This window comes from Macaca thibetana, chromosome 1, assembly GCF_024542745.1.
Source record: "Macaca thibetana thibetana isolate TM-01 chromosome 1, ASM2454274v1, whole genome shotgun sequence".
NCBI classification, from domain to species: Eukaryota; Metazoa; Chordata; class Mammalia; order Primates; family Cercopithecidae; genus Macaca; species Macaca thibetana.
Genome location: NC_065578.1, coordinates 186,394,140 through 186,409,795, shown reverse-complemented (window position 1 = coordinate 186,409,795; position 15,656 = coordinate 186,394,140). Strand labels below are relative to the sequence as shown.

The 15,656-nt window shown below is 43.8% G+C and overlaps 1 protein-coding gene across 2 annotated transcripts in view; it reads right to left on the bottom strand.

Moving 5' to 3' along the window:
- Window positions 1–15,656, bottom strand: part of ASTN1 (astrotactin 1) — a 306,380-nt gene that overhangs the window by 19,424 nt on the left and 271,300 nt on the right. For both annotated transcript variants that reach the window (XM_050766760.1, XM_050766769.1), the window contains exons 17-20: window positions 13,480–13,748; window positions 7,002–7,135; window positions 3,276–3,427; window positions 1,801–1,936 (exon numbers count right to left, since the gene is read on the bottom strand). In XM_050766760.1, coding sequence (XP_050622717.1) covers window positions 1,801–1,936; window positions 3,276–3,427; window positions 7,002–7,135; window positions 13,480–13,748 — 691 coding nt within the window. The remainder of the gene's footprint in view (window positions 1–1,800; window positions 1,937–3,275; window positions 3,428–7,001; window positions 7,136–13,479; window positions 13,749–15,656) is intronic.

The window sequence follows — 15,656 nt, the reverse complement described above, 5'->3', positions numbered from 1 at the left end:
ACTCTTAATCCAGGCCTCTCTCCCTATCCCGGGGCTGAAGCGCAGCTCTCCTGGATCCTTCAGGGAGAGGAATGCCACTCCTGGCCTCCCACACGGCCCTCTTCTTGTGATCTGCAGCGCCACCTGGTGGAGATTTTCTGTTTCTTCCTTAATCCCCTGCATTGGCTCCAACTTTTCAAAAATCAGCATTCATAGTTTGCATTTTATAAGATGTAGGAGGGACATAATGGGAGATCACCAAAGACAGCTGGAGTGAGAGACGGTATTGGCCTCGGTCTCTGATCAGAAACGCAGCCAATCAGGCCAACATGAGGAGGGTCGCAGAGTGGGTAATGGCTGCACTCGTAATACCACCTCTTGTACATAGGAACGTTGGAATTCCTAATTAACAGTGTGTCTTAGTCACAACTGAAGGACTATGAGTCTTTACTGTAAACAATAGTTCAAGTTTCACTGAGTTTGAGATGCTTTACAGCAGATTAGGTGGTCTGCACTCTCGAATCCTTGTTCCTTTCACCCGCTCCCCTCCAATAAAGGGGCCACAACTGCCCCCCATCAAAAGGGCCAAAGAGAATCATGGCATTGGTGGAATCACCCAAAAAATGGACCAACATGGTCTTAGTATTCTCATCTGTGTCTATATATACTGTCGAAATCCTCTAGAATGTCACTTGTGTTTATGTACTTTACTTTCATCATGCATGGCCCATAGCAACATCCCTTTTTCCTATACTGAAGACATTCAGCCTGAGCACTGAAGTTCATCTTGCAATCAATGCCACTCAAATTTCTAGTGCTTTTCATCTCTGAACTCTTTAACTGTAGAAATAGAAATGATTTATTCTGGAAACCTTGACTCTATTCTCGTGACCTCCTCTGCAAACTGTTAAATGTTTTTCATACTGATGGTGTCATGAAGTCCTACAACAACATCACTATGAATTCTGCCTTAGCACCCAAATTTTTCCATCAAGATTTAGATTCTATCATTATCTCTCCTTTTCTGGCATCTTTTACATCTCTGCGTCACAAACATTTTACAATTGTTTCCAGAGCACAGGAAGAAATGGGGAAGAGTTCACAGAAAGAATAGGGTCATTCCAAGGGCCATGATATAGTTCACTGCATTTCTTTGAAGAAAAATGCTGCCCATTTCTAACCTTTATAAATTACTTCAATGCCATCGGAGCTAGCTAGCTTTCCAAAGCGAGTTCTTGGTATTCTATGCCTTTCCTCAAAAATGACTCCTTGGACTTAGAGCATTCTATCTTTCCAGTCTCACTTTCTTCCTTTCCCTTTTACTCACCATCTGCCTCTGCCCTACTAGACTACTTGCTACTCACCTTCATGCTTCTTCACCTTTGCTTTTGCAGTGTCCTGAGCCTAGTATACCCTTTCCAACGTGACTCTGTCGGTTGAAATTCTACACAACACAGTTTAGATGACATCCACTCTAGTTAGAATTAATCACTTCTTTCTTCTCTTTTACAATCTTTTTTTCATTTTTTGCTTTTCTATCTACATTATTTAATTCTGCCTTAAGTCAAAGTTAGTTTTTTATATTTTTCCACTCTATGTTGCAAACTCCTCAAGGGACAGGACTGTATTATCTCTCTAGATCCCCCCACTCCAGTGCCTAAGTACTCGAGAAGATTCTCTATAATGCCACCTGGGATAAGACTTAAGAGACTCAAAATATTTTACTGAGACTCTAAAGGAACTCAAGTAGTAAGAAGAAACCAGTAAGAAGCCTTGGGACTGTCAGGGTAAGGAGTCACTATGTAGGCATGTGTTACTCACATGTAAATGGTGTCAGGTTCCAGGCATCGTATGATCAGAGAGATGGTGGTGAGCTGCTTGTCCGGCACCTGAGACGGCATTGCACAAGGAGACTTTGCTCCAGAGATGATGTCATCCACAAAGCTCAGCACTGTTTCTGCCCAGAGGAAAAGGAATGGAAAAGGCATGAGAAAGAATGATGGCCAAGCAATGAGGAGATGGAGTCAACTCAGTGAGAACTTAACATGACAATGACTTGGTCCTCAATCTCTAGGGTAGAGAAAGGAGACCTAGAAGGAATGGCCTTTTCTATTTCATATTTAATCACTCAGAGCCATTTGTCTAGAGTTAGTTCAGACACAACTAGGGCAAGAGGTACACATCACATCTGAGGGCTTTTTTTTTTTTTTTTTTTTTTTTTTTTTTTGAGACAGAGTCTAGTCTAGCTCTGTTGCCCAGGCTGGAGTGCAGTGGTGCGATCTTGGCTTACTGCAACCTCCGCCTCCTGGGTTCAAGCAATTCCCCTGCCTCAGTCTCCCGAGTAGCTGAGATTACAGGCACGTGCCGGGGTTTCACCATGTTGGTGAGGATGGTCTCGAACTCGGCCTCCCAAAGTGCTGGGAATACAGGCGTGAGGCACCACGCCCGGCCTGAGCGCTCCTTTATAAAATGTTCTTGGCATGGACAGAGAAAGCATTCTGGTCAGTGGCCCCTACTATACCTCAGCAATACCTGTGCACATCAGGCAAAGGGCCTTGGAAGAAGCAGTAGGCAGCTCTCTATGCCTGAAGGCAGCTGTGTGCGTCTCTAACCCTCAGTGGCAAGCTCACCAGAAGCTGTTTATTTTGAATTAGATTGTTGGTGCCATCATCCTGCTAGTGACCACATCCCATGCATAAGTTTTTGGGATTATGAATGTTGACCTTTCACTGTGTGCATGTAGTGAAATATTAAGGCAAGGAACATTTTTCATGGGGTGCTTCCATTCAGTTAAGGCTTCCCTCTTCTAGCTGGACCTGAGAAAAGCAGTTTGCTTCAGGAAAAGACGTGGGCCAAACACATCTGTTTGCACATGCTTTTGCCTGGAGGGAGGTTATTAGCAAAGGAATTTTTTTTTTCTGTAATCACGGCAGTGGTTAGCAGAGAATTGTTTCCTAATTGTGGGCTAGGATAACTAGTGTACTACATTGTTGTTTCTTTGTGAGTGTGCCTACAGGCAATGAAATGGACACCTCTTTTATAAACAAAAAGCAAAATCAAAACAAGGCTTTGTCAGATGCTCACCAGGCAAAAACTCTTAAATGGACAAGATGACTGCTGCTTGGAAGAACAGCTGCTTCTCGGAGAAGCAGAACAGCTTCTTCTTCTCCCTGCTCCTCCTGCACTGCCCTGGGCTACTGGGGACCTGGAGCAAAGCCATGACGCAGGGCATTTTTCTCTGTTTTTAGTTCTATCACCTTGGATCAAGACAAGCCCATGAGGTAGAAGGTGCTCACCTGTCTCCACTTTGGAGTGGTCCATCCTGTCAGTGACTTTCTCTTGACGGAGGAGGTAATCTACAATCTGCACCCCGATTGGTGGCTCTGAGTGTTCCCACTCCAGGACCACAAGAGTGCTGCTGGGCTCATGAACCGTGGAGAGTCTCAGCCTGTGTGCAGATGAGAAGGAACATGAAGCAGGGACACAACTGTGACTCACTTTGGGCATTGACTACCTCAATTGTGATACTGTAAACTTTTCTTTCCCAACCAACTGCAAAAATGATGTCTTTGAGGGCCTGTCTCTTTCAAAAGATAGTAATGTTTTTGAGGACTCTTGAGATCTAAGTTTTATGTATTAAATGCCTGTTACATATTATAAACTCAGCCAATAAGTGTAAATAAATAAATCAGTAGGTGAGTCAAAGATGAATGAATGTCTGCATATTACATGGGTCAGAGGATAGGGCTTTTGGAGTAGTACCTTTTATATGGCTGGAAAATATCATAATTTCTAGATTTTCTCTTGAAAAATATCAAGAAAGTATGTGTATACTGCTCATATAAAGACATATTGAAGGTGATGTCCAGAATCTCAAATTAATAAGGCCACAGTTGGTTTGGCTTCCATAACCTTATCAGGATCTGCCCTGCCAGTGGGGGAAACCCCAGCTTCCCTTCTTGCTATGGAAACTAACCTATCCTTTTATCCATGCCATCTGCTAGCTGGACCTTGGAACAGGTTCAGTTTGGAAGTAATATTCATAGGGGGCTTTACTGGACAAGAGAAAGTTGAACACATGTCAAGTTCTCCTTGGAGTGATGACCTCTGCCTGCTTACCCAGATTCTGATTTCAGTTTCTGTCTTTGCTCTTGCGTTTCTGTGGATATCCTGGTTCCTGATTCCAGCCTTTCCTTGCTTTTCTCACTTCATACTCTCCTCATTCTTTACAAGTTGTCCACATTTACCACTGTCTTGCCTTGACAGCTCATACCTCTCTGTACCTCATAGAAACTTAGTAATCCTTGTTGGCATTCACTGCTATGGATCTCTTAACTGTCCACGTGGTTTCAATTCACAGCCACCTTCTTATTTCTTGTATGTGCCTCAGGTTTCCCCTCTTTCTTCCAATTCTGTGTTTCTTTCAAGACCATTGGATTCTGGGAATGTTCCCCATTCCTGCTCACTCCAGCCTCCCTCCCTTACAAGTATTCCTGCCATTTATCTCATCCTTGGTTCCCAGATCTCATGATCACTCATATTCCTGACCCTCCTTTCCTCTGCTCAGCTCACAGGTGCCTGTCGGTGGTCTCAAGGATCACTGTGCAAGGTACTAAGAATGAATGACACCAAACCATGTGCAATCTTGAATTTTAATTCAATAGACATTTGTGAAGCACCCATTTGTTGCTGGGGATGCAGTGGTACACAAGCCCATCCAGTCCCTTCTTTCATGGAGCTTAGTGAACAATAGAAGCATATAATTATACATGTGATTATAATAATATGTGATAAGAGTTTCAAAAATAAATTATAGTAGGCTGTGGGCACAAAAGTAAGGAATTCAACTAGTGGGAAAATAATACAAAACACATGCTCTTCTGTTAGTGAAGGAGTGCATAGTTTGCATATGACATTGAAGATGGAATAGACCCAAAACAGTGCAGATATTGACAAATTCATTAATTAGAGTCATATGCAGAGTGCTATTTTGAAAAAAAAAAGCATTAGGAATATTAAGTAAGTTAGACTTCTGAGAACACAAATTCTGTGAAAATATGGACTAAACCCAGTCTCTTGTGAGAAATAGAAGCGTATATGATTTACACAGACTTGTGTAAAACTAGAGTATATTTTCATTTCCCACTGAAATTAAGGTTTGCTACTGAAGGAGGTGATCAGTTGTCAAGAAAAGGAAACTCTTAAATAGACATTTACTGTTTATGAAAATTTAGCCCAATTTAATCTTTTGCAATAAGATCTAGTAAACACAGGTTTAAAAACAAAATAAGCCCTAGGACATTATGGCTGGATCCTGTGTCCACCTGATAACCATTTGGTAGCTTCAGTATTGTTTCAGAGTTAGAAATTCTGGTGAATTAGTCTAACAGCAGCAGTTCTCCTAGCAGCTCCCTTTATATTAAATGAAAGAACTTTTATTAATAATGAGCTTGATTCTCTTTTAACTCAAGAAGTCCAAATTGTGACTATGAAGAACAGGAAGCCAAAAGTTGGTGGATCTATAGCCAAAGGCTGTACGTATCTACCACCACCTACAGAGAGAAGGAAGACTTTGGACAAGAGAAGAAATTGGCTTGTAATGACCCTCTAGCGCTGCATTCTCCTCTTTCTCTGATTTCTTCTTGCTCTGTCCTGGTCCTATAGTGCCTACCCGCACCTGCATGAAACAGGCCTGAGGGCAGCCTCTCCATTGCTGGTTTCCTAAGTGGTCTGTTGATCCTGCCTACTCAGCCTTCCACTTTTGCAGGTCCTGATCCTTACTTCAGGATTTCTTTGCCTTACCAGCCCCTGGGGTCACTCTCTTCCAGCTTGTCCTGCCAGCACTCTATTAGATACAATATTCCTGTGGCTTCAGTCCCATGGCAGATGCCATATTAGAGGCTACAAGGGATTCTTGTCTCAGGTCCCAGCCCTCAGCTTGGCCAGTTCTGTTTAGTCTTCCATTGAGAAGGAAATTGGGCATGTCCATTCTCAGACACCTTTGTAGCACTTCATCCTCTTCACCCCTCAAATGCAGACCCTCCTATTGTTCATCCCCAGCCCTCTGCTCTTCCCACTTGATTCTTGTTCTGAAGCATTCTTTCTAATAGCTGTGGTTTCATCTCCCATTTCTCTGGGGTTGACTGAAATCTCATCCCTAGTATTTACTTTTTTGCAGAGCTCCATCTTTCTTTTGGCACAATGAACATCCCCATACACTCAACTACCCCATGACAGCTCCAAGGCAAGCCCAAATGAAACTGGCCTCCTCCTCAAACCTGCATATTCTTTTATTCTTCTTTGCTCACTGGTGGCCTATTCATCTTCCCAGCCACCAGGGTTAGAAGCCTTAAGTTCCCTTTCCACTTATCCTTTTTCCTCACCACTACTTCATTCAGTCACCAAGCCCTGTTGGTTCTACCCCAGACAATCTCTCAATTTTATCCTCTCCAATTTATAATGGCCAAGAACATGCCTCTTCGCCAATTCTGCTTCCTGCTCTACCACTTTGGAAAAATCATTCAATCCATTTGAATGCATTTTTTTTTGTCTATTAAATGAGCAGTATCTAACTGCTCCATACAATGCCTGGCACCCAGTAAGTGTTCAATGAGTGGTTATGCTGTTGGTCTAGTTAAGCTCTCAGTGTAGATCTCTAACTTCTTCCGTTACAATGGCACTTTTCTCCCCATTGTCTTCTAGTTATGCTGTCCGACTTTCTCCACCTTCAAGGAGAAGTTCAAGTGTCACCTCCTCCACAAAGCCTTCACCACGGCTTCAGTTCAGACTTGACCATTTCCTCTTCACACTTTCTTTAAATGCCACTCGTTAACACTTGTCACACCCTTTCTTCTATCAAACCATCTGTGCTGCCTCCCCTGGTAGACTGAAAACTCTCTGAGGGCAAGTATTGTGTCATATTTTTCTTTATGTTTCCCAGTACCCAGCCTATTTCTTTGCAAATAGTAGACACTCAGTATTTGTTTCCAAAATAATGCAGAAAGAGAGAAAGAGAACCGTACACAGGCTGCGGGAGAGGTGCACAGGTGGGGAGTCCATCAGCTCCAAAAGCAGTGGAGTCACATCGACACCAGTCCTCGATGACATCTCCAGTCCCGGAGCACCAGAGAGAGCTCATGGTAGCCTCCTGCAAGAGCTGCGTGAGAGAACAGGGAAAAGATTGAGCGTTGAGAAGCCAGGGCTAGGCCATCAGAATCAAGAGGCAGAGTGTCAAGGATCTGCATGGCCCTAAATTACTTCTGGCAGCAGGTTGTGTGGCCACTTTATCACTGTGGAGTCTCAATTTCTGATTCCAGGAGATTGTTTCTGGGAAGACTGAACCTCTTAGAACCTCTAGGGTGTCCCTCTCCCTTTACCGTTACAGTTCCCCCTTGTGGTAACGGGCTGCCACTTTGGGAGCAAGTCATATTCCGCCCTCCATCTGCCTCATATACCACTCCATCATTCCACAACTTAGGCTCTAGAAAAAAATGATGCCTCTACCACACATCTTCTGGGTGGCTACTCTTCCCTCCACCCAGAGCATTAGCCTTTTCCCAAATGCCTCTCTGTGCATCCTTATCTACCTGCCCCAGTATTCCCTTTGCATTCCTTCAGCATGCTTTCTAACCTGCTTACAATATTTTTGCAATGCTGCCTTGGGTTGTGATTAGGCATTAGGCATTTCTTTCTTAGTAAATCATGAACAGGAGAAGCAATGTGACACACAGGCTAAGAGCTGGGCTCTGGAGCTGTCGGCCCTGAGTGAGAACTCCCACTTTGCCAATCACTGCCATGTGACCTTGGGCAAGTTACATAAGCTCAGTTTCCTCAATAATAAAATGGGATAAAAATAGCACTTTCCTAATAGAGTTGCTGTGATAATTAAATATAATAATATATGCCAAATGAAATAATGTATGCATAGTACCTGGAACACATTAGTCACCAATAAATGCCAGCAATTATTATTGTCTTTGAATAACAGGGTTGAGTCTTAGGTAGAAATTTGTAACCAACATAGAACCTAGCAGAATTCTTTACATGCAGAGGGTTCATAGAGATATTTACTTTTAAGTAAAAGGACAGAAGAATAAAATTAGACCAGCGAAGTAACAGAACCCGTAATAGGGCCAGACCCTGGTGAGGACGTGGATCCTGATGGAGTACTGACCCTTCAGCGGGGCACTGCTGCCTCAGCCCCATCCCAAGGGGAGGGAGAGGGTGGGACTTGCTGCAGGGAGCATGGCTGGTCCAAGCTGACCAAGGTCAGGACTTTCTCTCTGGGTGAGCCCAACATCTGCAGCTGTGGCTGTTTCTTATGATTCTCTTCTCTTTGTTTCATTCTCACCACATTCACATCTAATCCGTGAATTAGAAAAGTGAAACCTAGCTATCCTTGAAAATTTTAGACCAAAGAATTCAAAAGAAAAAGAGACAAAGGGAAAAAAGGAGATAACTCTACAAAAATCAGAATGTCTAAACCTAAAGCCAGCAGCCTATGTTCCATTCTTTCAGAACTTTACATAGGCTACCTTGGGATAGAATGGTTAGAATAAGGGTCCATCCTGCCCCCTCCCCGGATTGGAAGACTCTAGGAAACAGAAACCAATGAATGAGTATAACTATCATTTGTGCAGAGATTTATAATTTACAAGGCCCTTTTCGATGCTAACACTTTGATGAATGGTTATCATGATTTACAGTGGAGAAGACTGAGAGTCAAAGAGGTGAGGTGACTTGCCCAGGGTCACAGGCTGGTGAACAGGGCAATGCCAGAACCTGAGTTCAACATGACTCACTGGACATCTTAGGCTCCCAGCATGAAGCCTGGTACATATGCGCCCACTTTATGCTTTGCCTGACTGATCCAAATTCGAAATTAAAAGGTGCATTGCTTAAAACTAGGAAAACAGACGTTCTTTGAGATAGGTAGAATAAAGGCAACATTGTGACTACTGCCTTGCACAGCCTTCAATCAACAATTATTTGCTAAGCACCTGCAAGGGGCCATTTTCTACGTGAAGCATTAAGGATACGAGGATGCACAAGACACCTGTGGCCCCTGTCTGCATAAATCTTAAAGTCAGATGACAAACAAACAAGCAAAGTTACAATAACCAAATCACCACACCTGTGGTCAGAACCGCAAAGGAAAAGGTTGAGCTGCCATGAATGCATATGGTGGCAAGAGAGACAAGGAAGAGTAGATAAGCTCACAGAGGGGTACGCGGAGGCCTCTATGAGGGTGCAACTTTTTATCTGAGCTCTGAGGGCTGGATCAAAAGTTATTTACTCATGAAAGTTGAAGCAGTGTTCCAGGTTGAAAAACCAATGTCAACAAGACCAGCCTGGATGGAACTTGACTTCTAAAATCAATGGAAAAAAGGTGGGTCTCTCTGTAAAAGACAGCCTGAGGGAGAAAAGACATTCTCAGCAAGCAGGAGGGAGACAGGGCTGAAACACAGAGGCCTGGTGTGTTGTGGTGAGGCAGGCGGCCACATTTCAAGACCACTGGTAAGTAATTGCAGTGTTTAAAAGAGTGGAGCAACAGGATCAGATTTTCAATCCAAAAGAGAAAGGACAAATACCTGTGATGACAAATATGCTAAATGTCATTTTGCAAAAGCTTTCACTCTCCATCTTCGATTCACACCACTGCATAAGAGTTCCTACTCTGGGCGGGGTGTGGTGGCTCATGCCTGTAATCCCAGCATTTTGAGAGGCCGAGGCGGGAGGATCACCTGAGTTCAGGAGTTCAAGACCAGCCTGGCCAACGTGACAAAACCTTGTCTCTACTAAAACTACAAAAAATAAGCTGGCCATGGTCACGGGCACCTGTAATCCCAGCTACTCAGGAGGCTGAGGCAGGAGAATCACCTGAGTCTGGCAGGCAGAGGTTGCAGTGAGCTGAGATCATATCACTGTACTCCGGCCTGGGCAACAGAGCAAGACCCTGTCTCAAAAAAACAAACAAACAAACAAACAAACAAAAAAGAGTGCCTACTCTCTGAATCCTGGGCTGCAGGTAACTGCAAACTGTTGGATGAGGATAGAAGAGAGGAATTAAGAAGGAACCCATTTGGAAAGAAAGAGAAAGGGAAATTACATTTGTCTGAGTATCTACAATGTACCCAGCATTGCATAGGGAATCCACATTTGTTATCAGACTTAATCCTTATTCCGGGAAAGAAATAAAATTTTCCAATTTTTGTTATTGTTATCTCCAAGGAGAGTGGTTGAACTTCAAGCTAAATTCATCTATCCATTCATTTATCTATTTATGCATCTGTTCATTCATTTATTTAGCAGAAAGCGAACTATGCATCAGCCACTTGCTAGGCACTGGGATTCTGGAGAAGAAAAACATCCTCATAGTCTAGAGGGGAAGAAACAACTATGTCAACAGCTGTGATAATAGGTGATGCATGCTGTAAAAGATGTAGATACAAGTCGGGCATGGTGGCTCAAGCCTGTAATCCCAACACTTTGGGAGGTCAAGGCTGGTGGATAACCTGAGGTCAGGAGTTTGAGACCAGCCTGACCAACATGGAGAAACCCCATCTCTACTAAATATACAAAATTAGCCGGGCATGGTGGCACATGTCTGTAATGCCAGCTACTTGGGAGGCTGAGGCAGGAGAATCGCTTGAACCTGGGGGGAGGAGGTTGTGGTGAGCCAAGATCGTGCCATTGCACTCCAGCCTGGGCAACAAGAGCGAAACTCCATCTCAGGAAAAAAAAAAAAAAAAAAAAAAAAACAATAAAAAAACAAAAAGATGTATATACACACACAATGGGAATTACATGAAGGGATACTTGGGTTGGCCTAGGAGTGTAAGGAAGGGCTCTTGGCAGCTGGTGATATTTGAGCTGAAACTGAAGTAACAGCAGGACTTTTCCAATGGCAGAAATGTGGGCGAGAACATTCTTGGGACAGAGAGTTTGAAGTCTGAAGGGCCTTATGCAGGAGAAAAAATGTGTTTGAGGGAGTAAAAAGAGTTAAATTTTGGAGTGCAGAGTATAAGATATAGAGTGGTAACAACCTAAGTAACTAAAGACAAAATTGGATCATGAATTGCCTTGTAATGATGTTCTGAGGACATTAGATTGTATTCAATAGATTCCTGTGGAGCCATTAAATTACTTTGATGCCAAATTATCCAAAGTCCATATTAGATATATAATTCTGGGTGGTCTGTTAGGGAGACCAATGAGAAGGTTACTTTAACAGGATAGTAGCCTGATATCACAAAGGGTATCAGAAACAGGTTGTGATGGGGGTATCATAAAAAGAGAATGAATTCAAGAGATATTTGTGGCTCTTGGTGACAAAACGGATGCTGGGAATGATGAGGAAATTCTAAGAAGTGTCCCTAGTCTCCAGTTCAGGCAACTTAGTGGAAGACAGTGCCATTCACTGGGATGGCCACACAACAGGTATTAGTTTGTGCTAGAAGATGATGAGTTCAAATGTGTTGGGTTTGAGATACCTGGTTCATTATATGGTTTGACCTATTTGTTGGTTTCTTTATGATATTCACAGATTAGACTGAAATATAGCATCAGAGATTATTTAGCTCAACAGGAGGACAATGAGACCAGCAAAGGTCAGAAAATGGACCCAACGATGCTCCAGAGATAGAAATAAAAACATACATTGAATTATACTAATGTCATGATTTGGCACTCCTCTACTTCTTAGCTTCTTCACTCATCATCTCCATTCTTTAGGAAAGGGTGAAATTAGAAAGAAAAACAGAACGGCGGATGGCAAAGACAAAATATGTCTAAGGAAGAAACATGACAGTGACTAAAGTCCAGCTAGGACCACTTGTCTATGTGTTTAGAAATTAAAGAGTTCAAAAGATGGCCAGATGGAAAGCATTTCTCAACTCATCTCTTAAAACTGGTGCAGGGAGAATGGGAAGGGCCTGAGGTATGGCCAAGTAGGGGATCCAGAAAGGGAGTTGCTAAAGACAAACTTCCTTCAGCTTCCCCATTTTGCTCGCAATGCTCCATAGAAAATACGATGCACTCTCTCATCTCCCAGCATGCCTGCTCCATTCTGCAGCTCTGCATGCCCTGTCGCAAGGATGGTTTTGCATTAGCTCTCTGATCCCACTGCTCCCAGGCAAGTGGTCTGGGAGCTCTTAGGGTATCAGCAGCAGCAGCCTTGAGACAAAGAGGGGCAGGTAACGGGAGAAGAAGAGGGCTGGGCATTGGCTTAAAGACATTGCAGCTCTGGGTCTCCATGGTGACCCAAGCCCTCTGCCTTTCTTTATCCTTTCAGACCCATCCTTCCAAAGGTCTCTTTTCTCCCACTCCTCTTCCCATAGCCACCTTTATCAGAGTGAAGACAAATGTGTAGGCCACGAGAACAATTTATCATTTTGCTCCTGTGAAAAACCTTATTTTCAAACACGCGGTGAAATATCTGTGGCAGAGGCGGGTAGGCGAGAGAAACACACACACCTACAAAATCCTTCCTGTTGGTCTGAGCATTACCTATGAAACAAACACCAGGTGTTCCTTAAGGAGAAAACAGAAAGCAATTATCACCCCACCTGGATGGGCACACCTCTCAGGCAGGTAAGCAGCTCACCGCTGCGACTCCTGCTGCCTTGTCGCCTTGTCCCCAAGGCTGCCTTTGCCATAGTTCCAGAAGTCCCACACCCAGCATCTCCTTGTTTTTACTTTTGTTGTTGTTGCTGTTGCTACTGCTTTGTGTTTAGACTCACTCTGATCTCTATGTCCTTGAGGAGGTTGGAGAGCTAGGAAAGGAGCTGAGCTACGGCCTCTGACACAGTTCTCCAGCCCTTCTTTTTGGTTCCATACATTTTCTCCTGGCATCTTTGGAAAGGGAGAGGCAGAGGCAAAAGAGGAGTGGTTGGGAAATGTAATGGCCCAGCAGCATAATAGAAAAGCAGAAAGATCTGCCTGGATGTGGTGTTTTGTTCTTAGAGCCAGAGTGATGGGCAGGAAACCAACCCCTTCCAGGCTGAGGCTGCCAGATTCTTCCCTTTGCAACCTGTGCCCGATATGCTCCTTCTAGTCCAGCTGCAGCTGGTCCAGGCTAAGGGATCAGCGAGGGAAGCTGGCCCACCTCCCAAGCCAACCAGAGTGAGGCAGAGCTGAGCATCCTCTCACAACTGTCCCCAGGGCATGAGGGTTCTCTGAACAAAGACTTTGATGATGGCAATTGTTGTGCCTCCCTACTTGCTTCCTTCCAGCCCTTTGTGTAGGGCTCAAAGCCCTACACAAGTGCTCAGTTGTGACTCCTGAATCATATTTTCCTGGGTGTTGTAGATGTAATGATTTGACTTAACATGCAAACATGCAAATGTAAGCAAATTAGGTGCCCAGATTAGCTAAACAAAAAGCTTCACTATCTATATTCTAGTATGGCCCTCAACCGCACCCTGTCACTTCCTCACACCATTTGAAAAGCCCTCTGTTGTGGTTGACGCCTCCCAGAGCCAAGAGTCCCAGGCCTCTTACCCTCTGGGTCTGGTTGTTGGTCACTAGTTCATAGATGGGGGCTGCTTTGGTCACCTCCAGCAGAACCGGCTCAGCAGGGGTGTCAGGGCTGGATGTCACATGACACAGGGGGCAGGACGAGGGGCATCGTCCCTTGCTCTGGCACTCCATGCGGACTCCGGCCGCCATGCGCTTGGTGCCGGAGTCTGACAAGCTCGCGATATATTCTGGGAACGTCAGCACCTTGGGGTCTCTTTCCCGCTCCTCAGACTCATCGGATGGGGAGTTGCCTGCAGACACAAAATGGAAAGAAACAGTGAGGGAGTCAAAACAGTAAGGACTAGCATGACCTCATGGCCCCTGAGTGCTGGGGTCCAATCTTTGGGATCAGAAACAGCTACTGAAGGGGTAATTCTGTGATTTTGCCATCCCACTTAATTTGGAGCACCCAACCTCCCAGTGACACACAGAGTTGGAAATGGCCCTTTTCAGTGAGAATCTAGGCTGTTCCTTTTCTGAGAATCATCAGCTCCACTGAATCTCTAGAGAGATCGGGCTCTGTGCTGATGACCTCAGTAAGAACACAAATCATAACAATGGTTGTTCTATGACTCAGTTTCCTCATCTATGAAGTAAAGATGCGAATAGTACCACATCTAGCATTGGGTAATGAATGAATGGCAAATCCTTTTATAAAGCACATAACACTATGGCTAGTACATGGCAAACCATCATCGTAACAGTTTTAATTATAAATATAGCTAAGATTTAGAGAGCCTGTACTATAAAAGTGAGATCCGTTCAAGGTCTACTTTAACCATTATGACAACTCTCTGCATGGAGTTCTATCATTACACTCAGTTTACAGATGAGGAAAATGAGGCCAAGAGCTTCAAGGTCACACAGCTAGTAGACTGTGAGAGCTGGGGTTTTAATCTACTTTTGTCTGATTCTTAAGTCTTTTAGGTCAGAGAGGAAGACAGCTAGAACTCTGTTTCATTATTAATCAATGTATTGAAGATGGAAAGGGAATTTTGACTTTTTCAAAAAGAATTGCCCTGCAAAACTTGAGAGATGGGTCCACATCAATTTTGTTTGTTGAGTAAAGGATAGTTAAAGAATCTTTTTGTCTACTTTGGTAACAAACATAGGAATTGCCTGCCAGAGAATAATGGTTTGTTCTTTATACAAGAAAGCACTGCTTGGTATTTCTCTTCCCAGTCCTCATGATTGTCCATTTAACTTATTAATTCTAAAGGAAGATCGAAGTAGTGTTTGCTGACAAAAAAGCACTGGGTTTCTGAGATTCATCCCTCCTTTTTGCACAGTTGCAGTTCTGAATGTGAAACAGCTTCAGAGAGACCACTAGGCTTTTGGACATCCTGGGTATATACAGAACATTCATTCTGGCCCTCTCAGACTCATGAAGAATGCAAGAGACGATGGGCTGAACCTTTGGAGGCACTGGTTGGAAGGATTTTTAAAGTGGTTCCAGAAGGTGATTGTAGAGATGACTCATTGACTTTATAAAAGGGTTATCTCTTATGGGGTCCAGGGAGCTCTTTGCGATTCCCTTCTTGTTTGCTATGTAATATGAGCCCATTTAGAAACATCACAAGGCATTTCAGCATTGTTGTTTCCCAGAGGAAACAAAGAGGAAGTTTTACCTAGCACGTTAAGGCAAAGGACTCCCTGACTATAAATATGGCATATAATTCATCACATACTTGCATTTTGTTTAATAATTGACCCAGAGCCAAGCTCAAGCCCATCCTAGATTATAAGAGAACTGCATAACTACTCACACCAAAAACAAAAATGATGCCTTCAAATAGAACTAACCCTCAAATCACTTCACCCATGGGTAAATCTTCACTGACATGGAGGTTTATGCAACCCAGTCAACCACGTGGCTACCAGTATTTGCAAAGTGGCCACAAGCTGACCCAGGACTCCCCTCCTCCAGCCCCTGGCCAGGCCCCCAGTCTTTTCCAATATATTGTATGGATTGGGCAGGAGCGAGTGCGGGTGGGGTCAGGTCTTTGATTCCTGGTGTGATTTCTGGACAAACCGCCCTTCATTAATGCCTCATGAAGTTTCTAAATGGGCTCATATTACATAGCAAACAAGAGCAAAATAGCAGAGAGCTCCCTGCATCCCATAAAAGAGAGCTCTTTTTGTGAAGTTGACGAGTTGTA